The 24,894-nt window shown below is 35.3% G+C and overlaps 1 protein-coding gene across 2 annotated transcripts in view; it reads left to right on the top strand.

Moving 5' to 3' along the window:
- LOC130013543 (hepatocyte growth factor receptor-like) overlaps window positions 1-24,894 on the top strand; it is an 86,619-nt gene that overhangs the window by 55,194 nt on the left and 6,531 nt on the right. The window contains exons 7-18 of one of the 2 annotated variants that reach the window (XM_056102169.1): window positions 4,796-4,925; window positions 5,420-5,559; window positions 7,282-7,476; window positions 7,865-7,958; window positions 9,857-10,099; window positions 13,294-13,440; window positions 16,998-17,208; window positions 19,873-20,019; window positions 20,910-20,990; window positions 21,166-21,350; window positions 21,766-21,875; window positions 23,343-23,505. In XM_056102169.1, the coding sequence (XP_055958144.1) occupies window positions 4,796-4,925; window positions 5,420-5,559; window positions 7,282-7,476; window positions 7,865-7,958; window positions 9,857-10,099; window positions 13,294-13,440; window positions 16,998-17,208; window positions 19,873-20,019; window positions 20,910-20,990; window positions 21,166-21,350; window positions 21,766-21,875; window positions 23,343-23,505 (1,846 nt within the window). Of the gene's footprint in view, window positions 1-4,795; window positions 4,926-5,419; window positions 5,560-7,281; window positions 7,477-7,864; window positions 7,959-9,856; window positions 10,100-13,293; window positions 13,441-16,997; window positions 17,209-19,872; window positions 20,020-20,909; window positions 20,991-21,165; window positions 21,351-21,765; window positions 21,876-23,342; window positions 23,506-24,894 lie in introns of those variants that run through there. The other variant, XM_056102170.1, reaches the window with a different exon arrangement.

Below are 24,894 nucleotides of genomic sequence, written 5' to 3'. Positions count from 1 at the left end.
CTTCCATGAGGGGAAAAAAGTGGAATTTCGCCGTGACACCGGCACCGGTTGTCCGAAAACCATGAAATTTGGACACAATACGCCCATTACCACCCCGGACTCTGTGCTTTACCCCCATTTTGATCCCATTAAAAAAAAAGAGTTTTAGCAAAAAAACGATTTTCGGAATTTAATATTGGTTTTAACCCTGTAATACCCAGACATGATATATTATTATAATCCCTATGAAATATTTTAATTATTTACTGCTATAATATGAATTATCACTTATTCCCCGTTAAATAAATATCGGTCACCTGGTGCTGCTGTACAACTTAAAGGACACTGGCCTCAAGTCAATTTACGGAGAGAGAGAGAGAGAGAAATGGGGTTTAACGTCCACTCGACACAAACTAGGTCATTTCGGGACCAACATATGGTTTAATTTTATTTCAATAATTCGCTTGCGCGTAGGGGTCTTTAGCAGTGGGAGGAAACCGGAGGACCCGGAGAAAACCCACAAGGTTGGACAGGCGATCCTACTCCTTGCGTCAATTTACGGCTTCCATGAGGGGAAAAAAGTGGAATTTCGCCGTGACACCGGCACCGATTGTCCGAAAACCATGAAATTAGGACACAATACCCCCATTACCACCCCTGACTCTGTGCTTTACCCCCATTTTGATCACATTAAAAAGAAAAGAGTTTTAGCAAAAAAACGATTTTCGGAATTTAATATTGGTTTTAATTAATTTTGAAATTGGAAATACAAAGAGATTTTATCGCCTCTTCCGTATGTGATAGGTATTGGTACTATACACATTATCCTTAAAAGACAATTTTTTAAAATGACCGTAACGATGCATCGACACTAGAAACCGAAATCGCCTATTTTGACCTATTTTGACTGCTGGGGTATCTTTCCGTACGTGACAAGGAGTAGGTCGCCCGTCCAACCTGTGTATTTTTTCAGGATCACCCGGTTTCCCCCCACTGCTAGACCCCTACGCGCAAGCGAATTATTGAAATAAAATTGAACCATACGTTAGTCCCGAAATGACCTAGTTTGTGTCGAGTGGTCGATCAACCCCATTTCGCTCTCTCAATTTTAGCACTCCTAACTCTAAAACTAAATGCAAGGAACGGGCCTATTTACAGAGGTCACAATTTTAACCTACATGCACACCTACATGATATACATATTTTTTAATCCCTATGGGATATTTTAATTATTTACTGTTATAATGTGAATTATCACTTATTCCCCGTTAAATAAATATCGGTCACCGGGTGCAGCTGTACAACTTCAAGGACCTTGGCCTCAAGTGCATGGAACCAACTCTACATTTTCTGAAATGTCAATAAAAGCCCTGGAATGATTTCATTTAAAAAAAATAATCAGAAAGTAAATCTAGTTTTATTTATATGCTATTTGTTGCCAGAAAATATATTTTGTTACGAGTCTAATTCAAATTTAAAAATAAACAATGGGTCTGAGGCATATTTTATTGATATATAGAAATTAATGCAGTGTTCTCATTATGTGATAAAAGAGTGCCAGAAATGTCTCGAAATTCAGCCATTTGTGTATTTAGTATATCAAGTATATGCGTGTATTACAAAGCTCTGATTTGTGTGATTTGTGTACACCCCGCTCCCCCCCCCCTCCTCGTGTCACTATCATGTACATATCAATTCTGCTGCCAACCCACCCACGCGAACATGACTAAATTATGAAACATTGTCTAGTCGTTTGTATGTTACGACAAAACGAGGCCAGCGTGGCTCATTTGCTGCAGAACGGAAGGCCTTGCAAGGATTAGTGTCTAGTCGTTTGGATGGTACGAAAACCCGAGGTCAAAGTGGTTCCCTGTTGGCAGTGGTGAAGTATGGAAGGCCTAGCAAGGATCTGTGTCTAGTCGTTTCGATGGGACGAAAAACGCCCGTCCCCTCGTCCATGGTACAAGGATTAGTGCCTAGTCGCTTGGATGGTATGCAAAACAGAGGTACCCGTTCTCTCCCTTTGTCTGTGGTTCTTGACCGAAGGCCCGACAACTAACTTTGCGTGCAGTTTTTTAGGTAGGACGATAAATCGAAATCCTGTGTGCATATTGGCGTGCACGAAAAATAACCCTTTGCATTTGGAATTTTATGCACCCACCCCACCCTTGTTTTCACTACCTACATTGTAAAATTTGTTTGATTTCAGATGACTTAGCCCCGGTTTTTCACAGTGAAAGATTTTTTTCTGAAACTTGACATGCATGTTTATAACCCAAAGATATGGTTCCTTTCGATATTTGCGCATATCGAATCGTAACTTCATGAATTATGGTCCCTGATTGTAAGAAAAATCACTTTATATTTCGCGTGTTCTCTATCTATCTCTCGGAAATGGAATATGGAAATACACAAGCTAGCTAGTGTATTACAGGTTGGTGGTGGTGGGGATGAGGTCTTCTATTTGCAATGATTTTTTGACTACAAAATATACGCTCTAACTCATTACTCAAACTACAGCAAAAAAAAAGCGGAACGGAAACCCCATTTTATATATTCTTACAATAGCAACGCACTTCGGGATTAACTTAGAAATGGTTCCACTACTGATGTCTTCCGCCTTACTCCTGCCACAGTAGTGGCTTGTCCTACGGAGTTCCTTTCCGCAAGTTTTTTTTAGTCAAATGACTACAAAAAGGTTACTGGCCTATGTATAGCTCCCTTAATTTACACATAAACTGACCTAAAACTGCACTGCACATATAATAAACCAATTCCCATTGAAATAAAGGTGAAGCCGTAATGCATAATTATATGATTTGATGAAACCCAACTGCTACCTGAAGTTTCTCGCCTATCGAAGTTATAATATCCGCCGGTGTCATGGCGGCTCGCACATTATAAGAATCATTGCTTTGAAAATGTAGAACGCATTAACACAAAGAAAAACTGATGGGTAACTAGTTTAGTGGTCCAGTCTTCACTATAATTTGTGATAGAATTACTTATTTAAAAAAAACTGAATGATGTAAAAATAAAAATGGTTGGAGTGCCCAAGTTTAGATTTGTCGTTGATTTCATAAAGATGTTAGGATATAGAACGTTAAATACTGTGTGATTCAACATGGCGGCCGAGGGGTTTAATATGATATAAGTACGAAATACATGTACATGTAGTACCAAATGGTTTATATGTATGAGAGTCAAGGTTTGGACTAAATGTCTTGGGGAAGTAGGGGGCGACTAGCATGTGCCTCTCTTAGTGGACCGATGTGAGATTGCCCATTGTATTAACTGGACGGGTAGGCCTATTCACCTTCAGTTATGTGTCAATGTCAAATAAGCGGCTTCGTATCAACACGGTCGGCTCTGGGCCGGTTTAATTCTACATATCTCTCGTAGCTGAGAGAAAAAAGATTTTTTAGCCCAGAGAATATCTTCCGTCAGAGTGGTTGTTGATTCATAGATTCTAATAACCCCTTTTGAAGTTTATATGAAAGCTTTGATATCTGCTATGCAGATCTAGTTATTATTATTATTATTATATATAATATATTAGTGTGCCCTTTCATGTAACATGTTCAGGGACACTTACAAAGTGACAATGTAATCATATAAAAAAGGCCAAGATTATGGCCATTAATTAACAGATGTATACACACCTAAAAAGCCGCAATAAGAAAAGTAATTCTCATTTTCAAATCGGTTCAAATGTCTATCATTGCACCTGGTATTCTGTATAAGAATCTACTTAAAATTTCTTAAGGTGATATTGCGGACAACGCATCATGGTCTAAACAACGTTATATATAAAATAAGCCTTAAATCAATTGAACTCATTGTAAGGTGGAGCTGAATGCTTTCTGATATGGTTGGGTTGTTTGAGGTGCCAGGTATTCGTAAGTATAGAAGGCAACAAGTCTTGAAAAATGACTAGGTGTGAATTCGGGAGTATGTGGTTATTTGATCTGTTATATCATGGGGCAATTCTGTGATTGCATGAAAATGGCTACATTATAAGTTAAAAGTTCTGCAATGAGGATCATACGATTGATATAAGCGATGTAAATTTAGTGAAAGGCTATAGTAATTTTAGGTTAAATATATCATTTGTGTGTGAATTACCACTCTTGGGTTAGTTGTGTCGTATTTTTTATCAATATGGAAATTTCTATTTTATGCGAGTCTTTAGTTATATTCATGTAGCAGAAAATTATTTCTGGATTTTGCTGGATTTACTCTCTATATACCCGGGCATATACAAATTGGGCTCTGACTGCTGGGTATTTATTAATGACGACATTACATTCGCCTTTCCCTACGATATATTAAGGTCCATACTTTTATTTCAATAAATGCAACTTTATATATAAGTAACGTGACTATGGTATGCAATACAAGAGACGCATGAGAGAAACGTCGATCATATAGCAAACACACACGGCTATCTAAAGACATATCACCCCTAGTGTTAATTAACTCACCTCTCAATCAATTTCTCAATCTTGTTAATTAATGCACCTTATTTACAATTTTAATGTGGTAATGCCTAGTACTAATCGGGAAATTAATTTTCTTTCAATAGATGTACAGACAACATCCTAGACAGATTTCTATTGCATCCACGTACAGATCACCCTCTACTCAGTTCTCAGTGAATTAAGTGACTAACTTCGACTTAAGACTTCCTTTTAATACAGGCCCAGAACTAACGCTTTTATCTTACTATCTCTTTTAATACATTAAACAATATATTTCAATATTGTAGATAAAATTCTGTGATATATGTGAATTTTTAAATTGTTATATATTTCAGCATTATAGTGTGTAAACTAAACGCTGTGAATAAAAATAATACTTGTACTATAGAAGTAAATGTTTCTGAACATAGATCAGATTACAGAATCAGTGGATTTTCCAAAAGTCGAGTAAAATTTGAATATGTGGTAAATATATATGTATTAGTTGTATAATCCGACTTTTAAATATTTTGTAGTTTTGGGTTTTGTTTTTATACGCCCACATTGAAATGTGGTTGTATATTGACTTTGCCAGATCCATCATGATCAGCAAGTTCAGTGTGCTTTCTAATTGTTGGCTATGTTGGAATGATTTTATTTTGATAATAAAACCTATTTAATAGCCAAAAGGGAATATTTTGTTAATAAATAATTATTATAGGCCTTACTAATATTTTATTTCGTAGTCCAACTTCTACATTGTAAATTGGTATAGACGCATGAATTCATGATACGTATCATAAATAAAAAACATGAAATATTTTCCATGCATTATCAAAAATGACCGCCAGTAAAAATTTTGAAGTGGAAGCCCTGGTTGAGATCTTATGAGGACACTTCAGAACAATTTCTGGTGGACTGGAATCTGATAATGCTACTATAGTTATCATTAATGATTTATTATTATTATTATGTTACAGGAAGTGACACCATCTTTTAAACCTTTTCATGGTCCTGAATCAGGTGGAACAAAAATTACTATTACAGGACTAGATCTGGTAGTAAATGATAAAAGTGATATTAGTGTGGAAATTTATAATATCTCATGTAATATTTTACAGTAAGTGAATATTATAAAAATATGATATGTAGAGATTTGTGTGTAGATAGGAAATACATATATATAAAGGTTCTGTTATCTGTTTGTCAAATATCTTTTACAGAAGAATTGGTTTAATATTGTTTATTTTGAAGGAATAGTACCAAATATTTCAGCTGCGGTTAATGCATGCTACTGTTCAACAAAAGTAAAAATGGTTTAGATTTGTCGTTGATTCCATAAAGTAGTAAGGTTTTTAAACTTTAAATACTATGTAATTCAACAAGGTCTGGAAATCGGCGAGCAGGTTTTATGTACAAATAACTATACCAGCTTTACAAACGAATTGAATACAAATTACACTATGTTTTGACATAATCAGAATAGTTGGTGCCACTGATGGCTCATAAAATTATATATAACAAGAAATAATGATACCGTTTTTTTATGCCCTCCAACCGCTTTTAACCACACTACGAAAAACTTCTTCTTCGCTAACAATCATGGCGCCTCTGCGTTCAAAGCACACTGGATACACTAGACCAACATCAGTAGAATGAGACCGCCAATGAAATGACATCAGTATAATTCTATGCTAAATTAGGCAAATCAAACCATTAATTTAGTGGACTCACTCTAAATGTATTCAACAAATACTGCCTTGGTAATCAAATATACAAAATAAGATTAACAATCACAGAGATTGCAGCAGTGAGATCTCAAGAGAACTTTCACATTAAGATCATAATATAATATTATTTGGGCACTCAAAATAAGAGATAAGAGTGGCTGTGAAGACATGGTTATCGCCCCACGTGTCAGTGACTAGTTTCATTCGTATTGAACTCTTCAGACTGATTAGAACAATCTACCTCAAAATATTAGTACCTGTTCATCGTTATTCTTAGAGACTTTTAATTTAAAGTTTATGCATTAATGAAATTTATAAGATTTTAAGTAAATTTCAATGTTGCTGTAAAAGATGTCACTTCTAGTGTCGTCGCCCTGTCCGTCCGGCCACAATTTGTTTGTGGACACTCTACAGGTCACAATTTTTATCTGATTTTGACAAAACTTGAAATGTAGGTTTGTCGCCCAAAGCTCTTGGTTCCTTTCGAAATTGGCATGTTCGGAACGTAACTTCATTGATTATGGCCCCTGATTGCACAAAAAGTCACATTTTTAGCCTGTGGACACTCTAGAGGTCACAATTTTGATCTAATTTTGATGAAACTTAAAATATATGGTTATGTCCCAAAGATCTCAGTTCCTTTCAATATTAGCACATATCAGACCAAAGCATCCTGGATTATGGCCCCTGGTTCTACAAAAAATCCTGATTTTAGCTTGTGAACCATCTAGAGATCAAAATTTTTATCTGATTTAAAAACACGTTCAAACATATCACCACTACAACATAATAATGGTTGAGTCAAAATTTTGTGAAAATTGTACACAAACTGTTTTATAAAATGGCCGCTCCTTGTAAGCAAATAGTGTAAAAGGTTTTGGACCTTCTTATATAAGGTCACAAACTTTATGAAACTGGAAATATATGTTTATGCCCCAGAAATTTAGGTTCCTCTCAAGACTTGCACTTATCGCACCGTAACTTTTTTTTAGCTTGTTCTCTGTCCATCTCTTGCAAAATGTAGGCATATCTTACGTGGCAACCGCTTGTTTTATTCTTACAATATCATTTTGCAATATTTTAAAAGATTATTAATTGTTTTATTTTAACAGGAAAAATAAGGTAGGCCTACTATGTAAAACAGGAAGATTTGAGAGGATGGATAATATAAGTTACAAAAGGGAAGATATTGTTTGTAGTAAACTAAAAATAACTATTAATGGTGGTACACTAACTACAAAAGAAGAATTCTGTTACATGGAAGATCCAACCATTACTGATTTAGGTCCGTTAAGAAGTATTAAAAGGTATTATCATTTTATGGTCTAATCATGTATATGTATTTTATATTTCTCCTCCAGTTCAGGAATAACTGTATTATTGATACTATTGTGATTGGTTGGTTCTAGATCAACCTACCAATCAAAATCTTTGATACAGAAAATTATCTAAATCTTTTGAAATATATTCGATACCAATTACAACTACCCAATGATTACCTGTAGACATGCGTAAACCAAACATACAATTGAAAAAATATTCAGTAGAAATCTTCAATTCTAAATAAGTTTCTGTATTAGTAGTTCTAGTTTGAATCTTCACCATTTACTTCATTTCGCATTATTCAAAAATAACTACCACATAGGTTGAGACTTTGAAAAATATTATGATTAAATGAAGTATTTATTTATCCAGTGGTGGTACGAAAGTTACAGTAACAGGAACTAATTTAGATGTTATATCTGAACCCAAAATAGAAATTGTTATGACAAACAGAAGTTATGTTGAGGTAAGTAGATTTATATAAAAGTTAAAAATTGACCAAAACATTGTGGTGACAAGATTTTACACTCATCAGTTATATGGAAACCTTGTAGAACAAGACAGTTTTATCATAATTAATAATCTCAAAAGAGATTTTACCAGCATACAAATTTAATATTAAGAATCAGCCATGCAATATATCAACAAATTCAGTTCAAATATACTATTCAAAAAAAGTAGGGGATATTTGATTTTGGGGGCATAATACTAAAATATGCAAATGACTACGAAAAAAGTCACTATAAAACCTAACAGAAGAAACATTTCCAGTTACATGTGACGCCCAAACGCACCAATAGCTACCGCATGGAATGCATGTGATGCTTGGGATCATCATGGGGGTCCAACCCAAGATTTGCACGACTCTGACTTTGAATGTTACAGTCATTGTGGCATTGAATTCCAGGGTGGAAACATCAGTTTAATTGTTTTAGTGACCAGAAAACAAATTTTGATATGCGTCGGCTTACCCAAAATGAAAGGTTACGTGCCCTTGGCATGCTACAGATCGGCACAACACAGGCGGTTGTGGCGCGGACGATGAATGTTTCTCAGTCTGTCATAAGCAGGCTATGGTCCAGATACCGTGATACACAATCTGTACAGGACAGACCACGCTCAGGTCGACCAAGGGCGACAACTCAAGCCCAGGATCGATTTATCCATACCTTGGCCTTGAGAAATCGTGTCATCACAGCAAATCAGATCAGCGCTCGTCTTCAAACAGACACTGGTGTGAGAGTGAGTGGCCAGACGATTAGGAATCGACTGCATAGGGGTCACCTTTGCGCCCGACGTCCTCGCGTGATCCCTTGTTTGAGAGATCATCACATTCAGGCAAGACGTCGTTGGTGTAGGGATCGTCAACACTGGGATAATCGACGCTGGAGCAATGTGATGTTTTCAGATGAGTCAAGGTTCACTGTTGATTTTTTGGACAGACGTAGGAGGGTGTGGCGTCGTCGAAACGAGCGCTTCCAAGACGTTAACGTCATCAGACATGATCGATTTGGGGGTGGTTCTGTTATGGTGTGGGGAGGCATCACTGTTGCTGGAAGAACGGCTTTACATGTTGTTGCAGGGCGTGTTACAGGCCAGTACTACCGGGACAACATCTTGGCAGTCCATGTTGTGCCGTTCGCACGACGTCATGGCCGCTGTTTCATCTTCCAGGATGACAATGCAAGATGTCACAGGGCCAGGATCGTTACAGGTTACCTCCCACAACAGAACATCACCACATTACCTTGGCCAGCACTGAGTCCCGACATCTCCCCCATCGAGCATGTCTGGGACATGCTTGGACAGAGGTTACGTCAACGTCAACAACGTCCTGCCAATGTCCAAGAACTTGCTGCTGCGTTGCAACAGGAATGGGACAATCTGGACCAAAATGACCTTAGACGTCTCATTAGGAGTATGCCACGTCGGATCAATGCTTGTTTGGCAAGCAGAGGAGGATTTACCCGTTACTGACTTGGTTGTGATGCTGTGGTAACTTTGCTGTTTGACCCCGGGTATCATTTTACCCTTATAATGGTCAGTCTGTGCCTTACTTAGTCTAACGATCATTTGGAATAAATCGATGAATGTGAACTTCATTTCATTTTGTCATTTGTTTCTTCGTCAGTTTCATTAGGTTACTTTAATAACACTTAAAAATCAAATATCCCCTACTTTTTTTGAATAGTATAGATACAAAAATAAAACCAAGGACTTACTTTTTTCTGTGCAGTACATATTGAAAGAATTTGTATTATGTTGATAAAAACAGATTGTATGATATTTACAATGGTAGATACCTACCATTATTTTGATATTGTCTTAACAAATATTTACTATATATATATATTTATTTTAAAGGAATGTAAAACAAACAGCGTTAATGGTACCTCTTTGATTTGTAAAACACCTAGAACTGAAGAAATATCTGATGATAAAGTTGATGCACATGTCAATTTCCAAATGGATGGTGTAGAAAAACTTAATAATTTCTCTAAATACAATCCAAATTCAAGTAGAATCATTATAAGTCCAGATCCTGAATTGAATTTGTATCTTAGTAAAAGAATCCAAAATACTATAGATAAAGATGTTGAAATCAGTGTAAGTAGTACTTACATCCCACTTCTACTCGTTGCCACTGGCAACGTTTGATAAAACTGTCCTGTTTAATTGCAATACATGCTTAAAAGTATCCGTGTATCAGAAATTTACAGAAAGTGTACTGATCATTTCTGATACACGGATACTTTTATAAGTAGCAGACGTTTAGTCCGACCCAGATCGCAATTGATAACGAGGCTCTAACCAATTTACATGAAACAACTAGTCAAAATCATAGTAACAAAACAAAATGGGGGGAACTACATGGCAGTTCAAAAACATATACAATGACATTAAATTAACATAACAACATATTACAAAAATCAATTATTATACATACCAATTGGCATCTATTTCATAATTTGGTTTGATTTATATTAATATGCAAAATATATTAACAGAACACAGTTTTTATAGGATACAATCACTGGTTTATTCTAAAAGCACGACGTTTCGACAAGTATCCTCTTATCGTTATCAAGCACAAATGACAATTTAGTAAACTTGTGGACAATATATATGAAATTAATAAGAAACCATCTGCATGGATTAAGATTAACAGTAATAGAAATAATCAAGGTGTAAAGGATATTTAACAATAACAACAAACATAACAAGGTAATTAGCTACTAATAAGCACTGATACTGCATGATTAGAGGGTTATTAACAGTTATGAAGCCCTTCAAAGGGTGGCATGTATGGACAGTGGGAAGTTGATAAAGCACAGGTAGTGAGGCCATATCCATGAAGTTAATTAAGATATGCATTATATAAGTACAACTATAACAATACACAATATGTACTAAGAAAAAAAGAACAAAAATCATCTAATAATATAAGGGACAGGTTGGGAGAATCTATAATATCGAACATTTATTAATGAGATGGGGAGGGGGCGGGGATTTTAGTACAACCAAAGATGGCTTAATAGTTAAATTATGTTGTGCATCTTAATAACATCATCATATGCCCTCGGGATGTAGAGCCCTAAGTCCCTATTGACTTCAGGTGAATGTCTTCTGATATTTATAGCTTCTAGGATCTTCCTGGTTTTCTTGATCTGTTGGTTGGCGGTTAGTATCTGGACCTCATTCCATTTAACTCTGTGTTGTGGGTGATTCTGGAGATGTTCCGCTATGGCTGAGTTATTAGTAGCGGCTTTGGACCTATGTTCCGTTATCCTTTTGTCAATGGGTCGTTTCGTTTCCCCGATATATGAAGCCTTGCAGGAACAAACCACTTGGTAGACGACTCCTTTGGGTTGGGTGGGGAGAATTGGTTGCAGCTTGCCGTTGGCTTTCAATATCTGTTTCAGGGTGGTCGGGACCGAAAATGTGGTGTCAATGTTTGATTTCTTAAGTAGGTTGCTCACTCTGTATGTTAAATTACCATAAAAGGGCAAGGTTATTCTGATGGGGGATTTTTCAGGTTTTTGATAATATTTCCTGGTGGTTTCGATATATGCAAAATATATAAATTAGAATATTGAATAATTATTTTAATTAATTGTGATGATAGAAGGCGCAGTTCTCTTGCTGGACACTTCACAGGCATTGAAAATAAGCAGGATGAAAAAAAAACGCCTAGAAAGTCATAAACTTTATTACAAATAAATTTCAACGGAAGAACCATCCGCCGATGCATACTTTCACCAGGAATGACCCACGTTTCGCATTTCCTTTACACTACATTTAATAATATCGCTGGGCCCCTCGACCAAAACTGTCCTGATATTCACCGATACACCTCGGAAAGTGTGCTAATAACTACTACATACAACTATATTATTAATCCTTTTGGTACTTGACTAAAAAATTGCAAATGCTGTTAGAATACTGTATCTCCTTTACTATGACATCATATATATAACGTCATGATATATTTTAAAACTATTATGTATCAAAGATTACATGCTATTTTGTAGAAAACTGAAAGAGCTTTTACATAAAATAAAAGTTATAGGTATTTATCAAATTTAGATATGCTGAGTTTTGTGATATGTATTTAATTTATTCTTCACATTTCACTAAAAATTTGAACCTCGCTCGTATTTAGAGCAAATTGACAGAAGTCACATGACTGAACATAGCATTAGTACATGAAAATGGCTGGAATTATTTTTAATTTTTTTGTTCATATTTTGTTGTCATCAAAAATATATCCGAAATGACTGATTGAAATAAAATTCTAGCTGATTGAAAATATATTTTACCATTGATGATTATGTATGGATTTTAGTTGTCTAAATATATAACTAACTGAAATGGTTTTTTATATTCCCACATTGAAATGTGGATGTTTTAGAGACCATAGTTATCATCTGATTGATTTTATATTTATACACTGTGTCTATGCCTCTATATAATCGTTTCGATTGACTTTAGATTGATACACAGAGTTTAAGGTCTTGAGACGAACAACTATATTGATTTTTGATAACATGAACAGATAGAGAGAGAAAATGGGGTTTAACGTCCACTTGACACAAACCAGGTCATTTTGGACTAACATGGTTCAATTTTATTTCAATAATTCGCTTACGCTTAGGGGTCTTTAGCAGTGGGAGGACCCTGAAAAAAACCACGAGGTTGGACAGGCGACCCTACTCCTTGTCACACACAACTGGGGAATCAAAACCACACCAGTCGACTCAATGGCAGATCTTATGATACAACACGCACGCGCTATCCAACCCCCCAATAACTTGAACAGCTAAATCCATGATATTAAATGATTTGTATACTAAACGTTAGCATGAGCCAAACAAATTCTAATGATTTTCTGATAATTACTTAATGAGTTGTTACTTTGAATCAGAATTTAGTGTATTATAAATGTTTCATTGCCGCCAAAAGTAAAAATATGCGACAACTCTTGTTGGCTGCCTGGACGATTTAGCTTCTGTGGGCGTATGTTTCGTTTCCTGCCAACCTATCTTTGAAGAAATGTGTGAATGGAACCTAATGTGATATATTAATAGGCGGGCAGCTTGCTGTCAAGGGGCAAATTATTTGCAGACCAAAATTATCTGCAGTTCAAACTGAGACAGTTTGTGCTGTAGTGATCAAGACTGCTATATTTCGTTTAATGAAATGATGTAGGGTTAAACATTCAACTTTTCTACTAAATTTAATTTTATTGGATGAGGAAATGTGCTTGGTTGCATTATTATATTATTTTATTATATTTGAAGGGATCAGGATTGAAACACTTGGACAATGATATTCAAGTTCAAATTGGAAAACTTGACTGTCCCGTTAAATGGTTAAGTGATACTGAAATTATTTGCCATCCAAACATCACCTATGAAGCTGTCAATCAGACTCATTTTAAAATTAAGGTAAAGAATTTTAAAAATATCTCTTTTAGTTGTTGATCAGAAATACTGTTAATGGACAATGTTGGTGTCCACCAATTTTTACATGTCTGTTTAGCATAGGGAATTTATTCTTCATCCTAACAGAAAGATAGATATGCAGTATCTAGCACATGTACAGGTAGGACTACTATTTTTTGAAAGAAAAATCAAGTGGAAAGTTGGACATACGACATTTATTTGAGTTATGGACTGGTTTATCCAACCAGTGCTTGTCTCCAACTCTGTTTCACAACTGAACCTTGATATTTCCTTGAAACATATCACAGAGCTCAGATAGTTGCTTGGGTCTAGAAAAAACTTTTTAGAAGAACTATCCACACAGAATTAATAAGTTTAATTCACAGAAATAGACGTTCTTTTTTTTTTACCAGATATTTTTATTTATAGAAGGGGTGTGCCTAATACATAGTGTTAAGCAAATCAAAGGCTTTTCCCTTATCAACATTGATGTCTGAAGTTGATGATGTCGACATTTTCCGTCCAATAAATATCGCGGTCATTTCCGCTACCGCTATTCCGTATACCATTAGTCATAAATGACCATGCTAACACCATGGGCTGATAGCAGTTCAGCGTTAACGGTGTTTAAAATATCTGCAAAATTATCGTTAATATTTCTGTTATTACAACGTAATTGATGACATATATTTCTGCTATTCCGTATATCGTGTACGGGTACTGTTAGCCATTATAGGCAATCCAACTTAACACATGGTGTTGTCAGTGAAGTTGACGAAAGGCAGGGCTTACGACAAGCATATTCATTGGTTTTATAAAGATAATGTCAATTGAGCACACCCTCAGTATATTGTAGGCCATTGGTATTGTCTTTTACAGTGACAGAGTTAAGGGGCAGGATTACAGTTAAACGTCTGTCATTAACATATTCAACCAATTCTTTCTCAATTACTTCTTTACTTCATTTCATGTCACTAATTCCCCTTCATAGCCCTCCAACGTCTCACGTTCGACTCACCCAAACCAAATTCAGCGTATATAATTACCCTCAACTTTTCTGTAACAATATAAGCGGTTCGTCTCATAGCCATTCTGAATAAATAATTTTTTTAGAATGGTGGAATGTTCACTGGTTGAGCAAAACTGTTTTAAGTTAACTAAAGTTTCCATACAATATGGATTCAGTAATTGATCCATTGTTATAATTTACCGGTATAGTTAATTATCTACCAGTTGTTAGTTTGTAGTTAACACAATCATTGTTTCTTTGATTGGTATTAAAAATGCTATTGTATTATGTTACTGATAGATCTAAATGGCTACAATCCAGGTATTGTCATGACGCTCGTAGTGGGTGGGTACATGAACACTATCTTTTGATTGGCAGTTGTTTGGATACGGTGAAGTAAACTAGAATTGTTGTTTCTCTTTTACCGGTAGCTGATCATGTTTCTACAGTTATTATTTCATTTGTTTATCATCAATACCTATTCATTTATCACAGCCAATTGCTAATGAATTTATCAGGATGTAATAGACGGCCATGTTTGTTGTGGGTGGAACTTTACCGACAATTTGACTACCATAGGAGTGCCAGAATTACCATTTAAAGTTATGCAATAATACAATTGAAAGTTATAATTAATATAAAGCCTGATGCAATTGAAAAAAATGTATACAGAGCTTTTTATTTCATAAAGAAATATATATATAGAGAGAGAGCTTGATACGGCTAAATATCGGTAATTATTATAACTGTAAACAATAGAATCTGGTCTAGTTACTGGAGATTGCACGTGGATTTGAGTCACTTATTGTATGGCACCTGTTTCACAAGACGCTGGAGAAGAGGTGAAACACCTCTGCTATACTTGCTCTGCGCCTTAAAGAGAACACTTTACTGGTTGAAAAGCTGAAACGCCATTTTGAACTATAAATCTGCCACTTATTCAGTAGGCCCTGTAAGCCCTTTTCACTAGGACTAACTATGGCGATATCATAAGCTTGTGTTGGACAGCTACAAATGCTCTAGTACAAATGATCCTTTCGAAGAACTAGATAGATCATCAAGCAGCTGGTTAACATAAAGGAGGTAAAACTTTGCTGATAACACACTGCCCTGTCGTGTTCCACGTAAGACACACTTACGGGAGTAAGCTTGTCTGGATCTGACACTACTAATCATACTCTTGTACATAGATTCCAAAGAGAGGAGGGAGTTTTTGTGTTGTAAAGTTTAAAAAGCAGGCTGTCATACCACACAGAATCAAAAGCTTTAGTACAATCCAAAAATGCCACAAGGATATCAGTTGAATGTTCGTGGAAATAATTGACAGTTTGACGACAAACCTTTTCAATAGGCAACATGCAGAGGAACACTGTTCTTAAATGACTGTTTTTTGTTGGCTTTAGCTGATTGATGTTTTTTCTAGCGGATTGGTAAAACAATGAACCGGCCACTATGATCAATCTACTTTTGGCCAAATTACAATGTGTTAATTATTACTTGTTAATTAAGAAGTCAATCAACTTGCTAGTCGGCTACAACAACAGTCATACCCTAGTAAGAATCAACCATGTGGTTCATAATCCTACTTTCCTAGTTATTAACACGGTAATTTTGTTAATCTGGTAAAAAAAAAACAAACAAGCTTGCTGATTATTCATAACAGGGTTAGTAAGCTAATAATCCATGTGGCAAAAAAGACAATCTCGGCATGGTTTTCCAATCGAGTGTCTTCCACTCTCCGTATGAATTCCATCTAACGGTACATGTTAAAATAATAACTAGTTCATACATTAATGGATTTACTGACCAGTTGTTAGGTAAATTTAAATCTTCATTGAATATAATCCCAAGATAGAATACCGAATACACCGAGAAATAGTCATAATAAAAATATATTTTCCCGAGAAAATCTTTATTGACATGTGACATATCAGTTGGAATTAGGTCGATAAACCAGTTTACCATTTTCAAAAGGTGTAGGCCTACCTATTTGTCATTATTTTTGTTGTAATCCCATAAATTAGAATACGACATTCTCCATAACAAATTACCAAGAATTATATTAAAGGGAATGGAAGTTTATAATTGACCCATTTCCAACCGGGACCTCATTTGACCCAATTCCGGCCAGTTCGTTTTAAAATGTTCAAAATGAGTTAAGAACTCTGAGAGAAAGGATTGGGTATACTTTATCTATAAATGGTATGATCGAAATACCTCGGCCCTTGTTACCAACTTTAAAAATTGGAATGATGAAACTTAAAGGATGCAGGAACTATTCTGACTTTCAAAACAGCATTAAAGAGATTCGCTAATTGGTGGTAAAGTGTGTGGCCACCATATTTTGAATGTTCTTATGTAATTCCGTCAATATCCAGTGCTTTATTATTCTTTAACAAGTAACAGATTTTGCTTATTTCGTGTGTGGTAGTAAGCATGTGCTAAATACTGAATATTTCACTGTTCAGAAGCACCAATTCAATCAATTGATTAATAGTTATCTACAATTGTGAATAAAAAGATACTAATAAATATATTTTTATATATATAGGTTAAAGTTGGCAATCTTCAAGTTACCATTGGTACGATTCAAGTAGAAAAAACCAAAGAGAATGAAAATTTTCGTAATTATTTATGGATAATTATTGGTTGTATATCTGTAATTCTTATTACAGTAATAGGACTGAGAGTGTATTGTGCTGTACGTTATAACAAATCTAGTCGAGATAACGATAGAAATGGCTTCCATGAAATGTCTGAAAGTAAGTGGGCTTAAAGTACTTTAATATTGTATATATTTCATATCCATTGGTTGATGTAGAGGGAGACGGACCTGACTGTGACCCCCGCCTTTAGCTGGCAAAATAACAATTAAAACAATTAGGTGAATGTTCTAAATGCTTTTTATCGTAACGAAAATTCACCTTAAAAGACACACTAAACATTTTCTTTCAAAATAAATGTAAATTGAAATGCAGTGACATGTTAGGACCATAACGACACTATCGACTGCCTCTTCCAAGATTATCTGCCCCTTTCAACTAGCCTTGTACCTTTATATAGTATATTGATCAGATATAATGAATTATATTATGTGATGTGTATATTAAAGACAAATTGGTAAAGATATTTATTCTGTAGGTGGTAAGATATCAATAATAGTACTGTACAGGTTGGGTCATTCTATAGGTTGTTAAGACATTGATAATAGTACTACTAAACAGGTTATTGTCCCCCGCCTTTCGAAGAAAGCAGGGGACTATTAAAATGGGTTCGTCCGTCTGTCTGTCCGTCTGTCCGTCTGTCTGTCCGTCACACTTTTTGGGACACAATAACTCTCTTCCTAATTGAGCTAGAATGTTCAAACTTGGTGTATGTGTTTATTAGGTCAATGCCTTGATGGAGTTCGAAGATGAGCATTTTCCGCTTAGGGTAAGCAGAGATAAGCAATTTGATTGGTTGATGCTTTGGGACACGATAACTCTCTTCCTAATTGGGCTAGAATGTTCAAACCTGGTGTATGTGTTGATTAGGTCAATGCCTTGATGGAGTTCGAAGATGAGCATTTTCCGCTTAGGGTAAGCAGAGATAAGCAATTTGATTGGTTGATGCTTTGGGACACGATAACTTTTAATTGAGCTAGAATGTTCAAACTTGGTGTATGTGTTTATTAGGTCAATGCCTTGATGGAGTTCGAAGATGAGCATTTTCCGCTTAGGGTAAGCAGAGATAAGCAATTTGATTGGTTGATACTTTGGGGCACGATAACTCTCTTCCTAATTGAGCTAGAATGTTCAAACTTGGTGTATGTGTTGATTAGGTCAATGCCTTGATGGAGTTCGAAGATGAGCATTTTCCGCTTAGGGTAAGCAGAGATAAGCAATTTGATTGGTTGATGCTTTGGGACACGATAACTTTAGTTCTAATTAAGTGAGATTGATGAAACTTGGTGTATAGTTTCATTACAGTAATACCTTGTTATCTAAATTATCCCCCTTTGGTGATACAGTTTTTAGCATATAAACTAGATAATAATTATTCGGTTGACACACAATCAACGGCATAGAATACACGATGGCACAAGCTATAATAATTATTGATATAAAATATTATTTTATCGCAATTTAGCTGATATATAACTGGATAGCCCTCATAAATAAGTAGTGGAAGGAGGGAATCGATTTTCATATTCCGTTTTCCTGCAAATGTTATTTAACTTCTTTATTATATAATATTTGTATTTTTGTCCCCCGCCTTTCGAAGAAAGCAGGGGACTATTAAAATCGGTGTGTCTGTCCGTCCGTCACACTTTTTGGGACACAATAACTCTCTCTAACTGAGCCAGAATGTTCAAACTTGGTGTAGGTGTTTATTAGGTCAATGCCTTGATGGAGTTCAAAGATGAGCATTTTCTGCTTAGTGTAAGCAGAGATAAGCAATTTGATTGGTTGATGCTTTGGGACACGATAACTTTAGTTCTAATTAAGTGAGAGTGATGAAACTTGGTGTATAGCTTCATTACATCAATACCTTGACTAAGTTCGATAATGAGCATTTTCTGCTTAGGGTAAGCAGAGCGATAAGCAATTTGATTGGCCGAGACTTTGGAACACAATAACTCCCCTTCTAATTGAGGTAGAATGTTCAAACTTGGTGTAGGTGTTAATTAGGTCAATGTCTTGATGGAGTTCGAACATGAGCATTTTGTGCTTAGGTTAAGCAGAGATATGCAATTTGATTGGTCAAGATTTTGGAACACAATAACTCTCATTCTAGTTGAGTTAGAATGTTCACACTTGGCGTAGGTGTCTGATAGGTGAATGCCTTGATGGAGATTGAAGATGAGAATTTTCTGCTTAGGGTAAGCAGGGATAAGCAATTTGATTGGTTGATGCTTTGGGACACGATAACTTTAGTTCGAATTAAGTGAGAGTGAGGACACTTGGTGTATAGCTTTATTACATCAATACCTTGACTTAGTTCTATAATGAATATTCTCTGCTGTCATGTCATGGCTGAGTTCAATGATTTACATTAGTCGATGCTTTGGGACAAGATAACTTTGATTCTATCTGATGGAGAGTGCTGAAACTTAGTGTATAGTTTGATTGCTCGATACTTTTGAAAAAAATAAATGTGCGATTAATAAATATGTGTCATCTATTTATTTTTGGATTTCGGCGGGGGACATCAGCCTCACTGTTGGCTTGTTCTATACAGTGAATGTCTATAGTGATGAGTTAATCTATTTCAAAAAGTCACACAGGGGTCTTTAGCAGTGGGAGAAAACATGAGAAAACCCACAAAATTAAGTGGACGACCTTACTCCTTGTGACACATTATTCTGTTGGCCACCCAGCTCTTACATCAGAAGCGCATAGTTTATGTTGAATGTATGTTACTAGAGGTGTTGAAATATTTTATAGGTGTCGGAGACAGCCAGTATGTTACTACTATAAGTGGGGTCCAGTTGGTAAAACGAGGAATGAATGCTAAAACATTGATAGCTATTGATGAATCTCAGTTACTTATCAATAAAGATACATTGATTATTGGTGAGGTCATTGGAACAGGTAAATTACTTACTTTTTATACGCCCACATTGAAATGTGATTGTATATTGTCGTCGCCCCTGTCCGTCCGGCATACACAATTGGTTGTGGAAGCTCTAAAGGCTAAAGTTAATATCAAATTGACTTTGAAATTATACACAGTGTTTAAGGTCATGAGATGAGTTATGGCCCTTAACCACTTTGAAAAATCTTGTGGATGCTTTAAAGACCATAGATATCATCTGGATTGATTTTATATTTATACACCGTGGTTACGCCTATATATAATCGTTTCGATTGACTTTAGATTGACACACAGAGTTCAAGCTCTTGAGACGAACAAGTATATTGATTTTCAATGATTTTATGATAATTACTTAATGAGTTGTTACTCTTAATTAGATTTTATAGAGTATTATAAATGTTTCATTACCGACAAAGGTAAAAATTTGCAACAACTCTTCTTGACTGCGCAGACGATTTAGCTGCAGTGGGCGTTTGTTTCGTTGCCTGGCAACCTATCTTTATAACCAGATATCATTAGATCAAAAGAAAAACCAGAAGACAATATACTAAAACACAATTGTCTCCACAATTTGCCCACTTAACACATTCTTTCTACCAATCCAAGTTTTACCATTTCTATGTAAGGGGTAAAATCGTGACAACTACAATGTATATGCTTAAAAAAGTAGAACCTGATGGAAGAAAGATCAAAGCCGTCTCAGATATGAAATGTCACAAAAAAGCAAAAGATTGGAAATATTTTTCAGCTGTACTTAAATTTGTCCAGGTTTAATTATGTAAAATAAAGAGCAGCAGCATTTGGTGATAATTTGATTGGACGGATATTATATCATGTAAAATGATCAGATAACTAGCGCAAAAATACCAATTTATTTCTCTTGTAGGTAATTTTGGATGTGTATTTGAGGGATATTTAAATGAAGAAGGAGAAGAGCCAACAAAAGTTGCCATAAAGACACTCCAAGGTTTGATTCAAATTAGTCATGGAATATCTTTTTTAGAATATCAAATCTAACTTTCATCCTCTCATGTTTTACTTTATTATTTCTCATATAAATCTAGTAATCATAATAGAAATATTATTGTGAATTTGTAAATTTATAAAGAAATCCTCACCTTTTTTTTCTTTTTTTTACATAGAAAAAGATTTTGGGGAATTTAGTTTGAAAGATTTTGTAGAAGAAGCTTTGAGGATGAAAGATTTTGATCACCCACATGTTTTGCAACTATTGGGAATTAGTTTAAATAAAGATAGTTCTCCATTGGTTGTTCTACCTTATATGGGTAATGGGGATCTGCTTTCATTTGTTGCCAATGAAGAGAAGGTAAAGATTTTTCTTTTCAAAATAATGGAGGTTGTACAGGTGCCTGTGTAAATTTGTAGCCCTTGTTGATTATAGAAAATTAAAGTAAAATACAGTTGAATCTGTATTCAGCAGCCACTCAAGGGAATTTTCATGACTGACTGCTTAACAGGAGTGATCTCTTAATAAGATTTAATTGATAAATTTGTCGGTCGCTGAAACCGGCTATTGAAACAATAATTCTTTGACTCAAATCTTGGATATAAATTCTGTAAACGTGTCATTTTATACTGCCTACCTTTGTTATGTATTCGATAATTATTTATCCTTTTTTGTGAAGAAAATCCATGAATTATTTTTATTTTATCAAAAAAGCACATATCAAAAAAAACTAGCCAGCAGGAATGTCAACATTTTTAAAATTATTGTTTTATAGGAAATTAGTGTTGATGAGATAATAAGTTTTGCTCTAGATATAACTCGAGGTATGGAATATTTATCTGGATTAAAGATTGTACACAGAGATTTAGCTGCTAGAAACTGTATGTAAGTATGGAGAATGTTTATAAATCTAACATAGACCTTGTGATTATGATGCTGAATTTAAAAGAAAGTGTAATATCAGATAACAATTTACACATCTCACATACAAATGTCTTTCAACTAAAACAAATCTGATTCCTTATTATTAAGCCCATATTTATATTTTCCTGAATATTTTGTTAGCAGCTGTACACTGTAAAATCTGAGTAATTATGGGAGATATGCAATTTACCATAGCGACAGATGCCGACAAAAATATAGTACTATCAAATGCGATCAAAGCCCAAAGCCCATTTGTCATACATTGCGTATGTTATTAAAGACAAACAAAGTGATCATATCTTCTAGTCGCAGAAGAAGAAAGTGCAGGTTATTTAGCTTTTATTGTATAGATAGCTGATTAGATATCAAAATAATATTTGACAACAATTTTGGACATTTCATCAGTTTTTATACGCCCACATTTTCATGTGGACGTATATTGTTGTCGCCCCTGTCTGTTCGACCACATTTTCATGTGGACGTATATTGTCGTTGTTCCTGTCCATTTGTCCACAATTTGTTTGTGGACACTACACAGGTCACAATTTTTATCCAATTTTGACGAAATATAGGTTTATATCCCAAAGATCTCGATTCCTTTCAATATTGGCATGCATTGGACCGTAACTTCATGGATTATGGTCCCTGTACAAAAAATCACATTTCTAGCTTGTGGACACTCCAGAGGTCACAATTTTTATCTCGGTTCCTTGCGATATTGGCATGTAACTTCATGGATTATAGCCCCTGATTGTGAAAAAAATCGCATTTTTAACTTATGGACCGGCTAGAAGTCACAATTTGTATTTTTAAATACAAATTGTGACTTCTACTTAAACGTTTTTTAAAATTAGAATTTTAAAAAACGTTTAAGTATATCACCGTTAAACATCAATGATGGTTGAGTTCAAATTTCATAAAAATCTGACCGAAACTGCCTGACAAAATGGCTGCTTATTGTGCGCAAATAGTGCAAAAGTTTGTAATACCAAGGTTGTGGACCCTCTAGAAGTCACAATTTTTATCCGATTTTGATGAAACTTAAAATATATCTTTATATCCCAAATATCTCAGTCCCTTTCGATAATAGCGCATTTCAGACCATAACTTCCTGGATTGTGGCTTGTTCTCTATTCATCTGTTGCAAAATGTGGCCGTATCTTGACTGGCAACCACTGGTGGTTGTGGATAATCTACAGGTCACAATTTTTATCCTATTTTGACGAAAGTTGAAATATAGGTTTATATCCCAAAGATCTTAGTTCCTTGCGATGGCATGTAACTTCATGGATTATGGCCCCTGATTGTATGAACAATCATGTTTTTAGCTTGTGGTCACTTCAGAAGTCACAATTTTTATCTGATTTTAAAAATCGTTCCAATATATTACCATAGTGACAGCCCAACAAAATGTGTTTTATCTTTCAGGCTTGATACAAACATGCGCGTAAAAGTTGCAGATTTTGGACTAACAAGAGATGTATATGAGAAGGGATATTATCATAGTGATAATAAAAAAACTAAACTACCCATCAGATGGATGGCTTTAGAAAGTATAGAAAAGGGAAAATATAGTACTAAATCAGATGTGGTAAGATACATTATTTCTAATATTCCTGTCTAGTACAATATCTTACTGTAACAATAAAACATGCAATATTGGAAGCACATTTATAAACAGTAGCATATATAAACAGTACATATTTATAAACAGTAGCACATGTACATAAATGGTAGCACATGTACATAAATGGTAGCACATGTACATAAACAGTAGCATATATAAACAGTGCACACATATATAAACAGTTGCACATTTATAAAAAAATAGTACATATTTATAAACAATGTGTACTGTTTATATATGCTACTGTCATAGGCGTACGAGCTGGGGGGGGGGGGGCTAGCCGCCCCCCCCATTTTGGGCACCAAATGCTGGGAAAATTTGGGCACACAATTGTACTTTGTAAAAGTTGTATAAAATAATATTGCGTTCTTGAATGTGTCCAATTTAACAGCGAATTTATTATTATTATGTAACATACTAAGAACCTAACTACATTTTTTGGGCACCAACCAGTCAAAGATTTCCCCGTACGCCTATGGCTACTGTTTGTGTACATGTGCTACCATCTGTGTAAAAGGTAGATCTCCTAGGGATGAATGGAAATTTTCGAATCCTTGGTTTATAAATGTGTACTGTTTATATATGCTACTGTTTATGTACATGTGCTACGTGGGAGGAAACCAGAGGATCCGGGGGAAATCCCGCGAGGTTGGACAGGCGACCATACTCCTTGTCACGTACAACCCAAGGCAAGAAATTCACGCAAATCTCTGAATCTAATTCGCGCAAGGATTCTCGCAAGGATTCGCGTAAAAATTTTCAAAAACAAAACCCAAAAAAATCTTGGAGAATTGTCGAGTCCAAATTGAATGACAGTCAGGGTCAGTATTCATGATGGGGCTGTATTTTGTCGGCTTTAGCTGATTGATGTTTATTCAAGCCGATTGGTAAAACAATGAATCGGCCACTATGGTATCATAAATAATCAATCTACTTTTGGCTAAATTACAAAGGGTTGATTATTACTTGTTAAGTAAGAAGACAATCAACTTGCTTGTCGGCTACAACAACAGTCATACCTTAGTGAGAATCGGCTATATGTGGTTCATAATCTGAGTAATTAGCACATTTTACGGTGATTTTGATAATCCAGTAAAATAAACAAAACAAGCTTGCTGATTATTCTATAATAAGTTCAGTAAAATAAGCCACGTGGCCATTGAAGTCGGTCTCGGCATGGTTTCCAAATTGCACGGCTTCCACGCTCCGTCCGTGTGAATTCCAGGTACCGGTAGATAATAAAATAATAACTGGATAATGCATTGATGGATTCACGGAGAGAGAAACAGTGGATATTTTCCCAACCCAATCTACAGACCTGAATTCCAATGACACTTGACATATCGGTTGGAA

Source organism: Patella vulgata, chromosome 7 (genome assembly GCF_932274485.2).
Source record: "Patella vulgata chromosome 7, xgPatVulg1.2, whole genome shotgun sequence".
NCBI lineage: Eukaryota > Metazoa > Mollusca > Gastropoda > Patellidae > Patella > Patella vulgata.
Note: the sequence above shows the minus strand (reverse complement) of the source record. Positions and strands in the feature narration are given on the sequence as shown.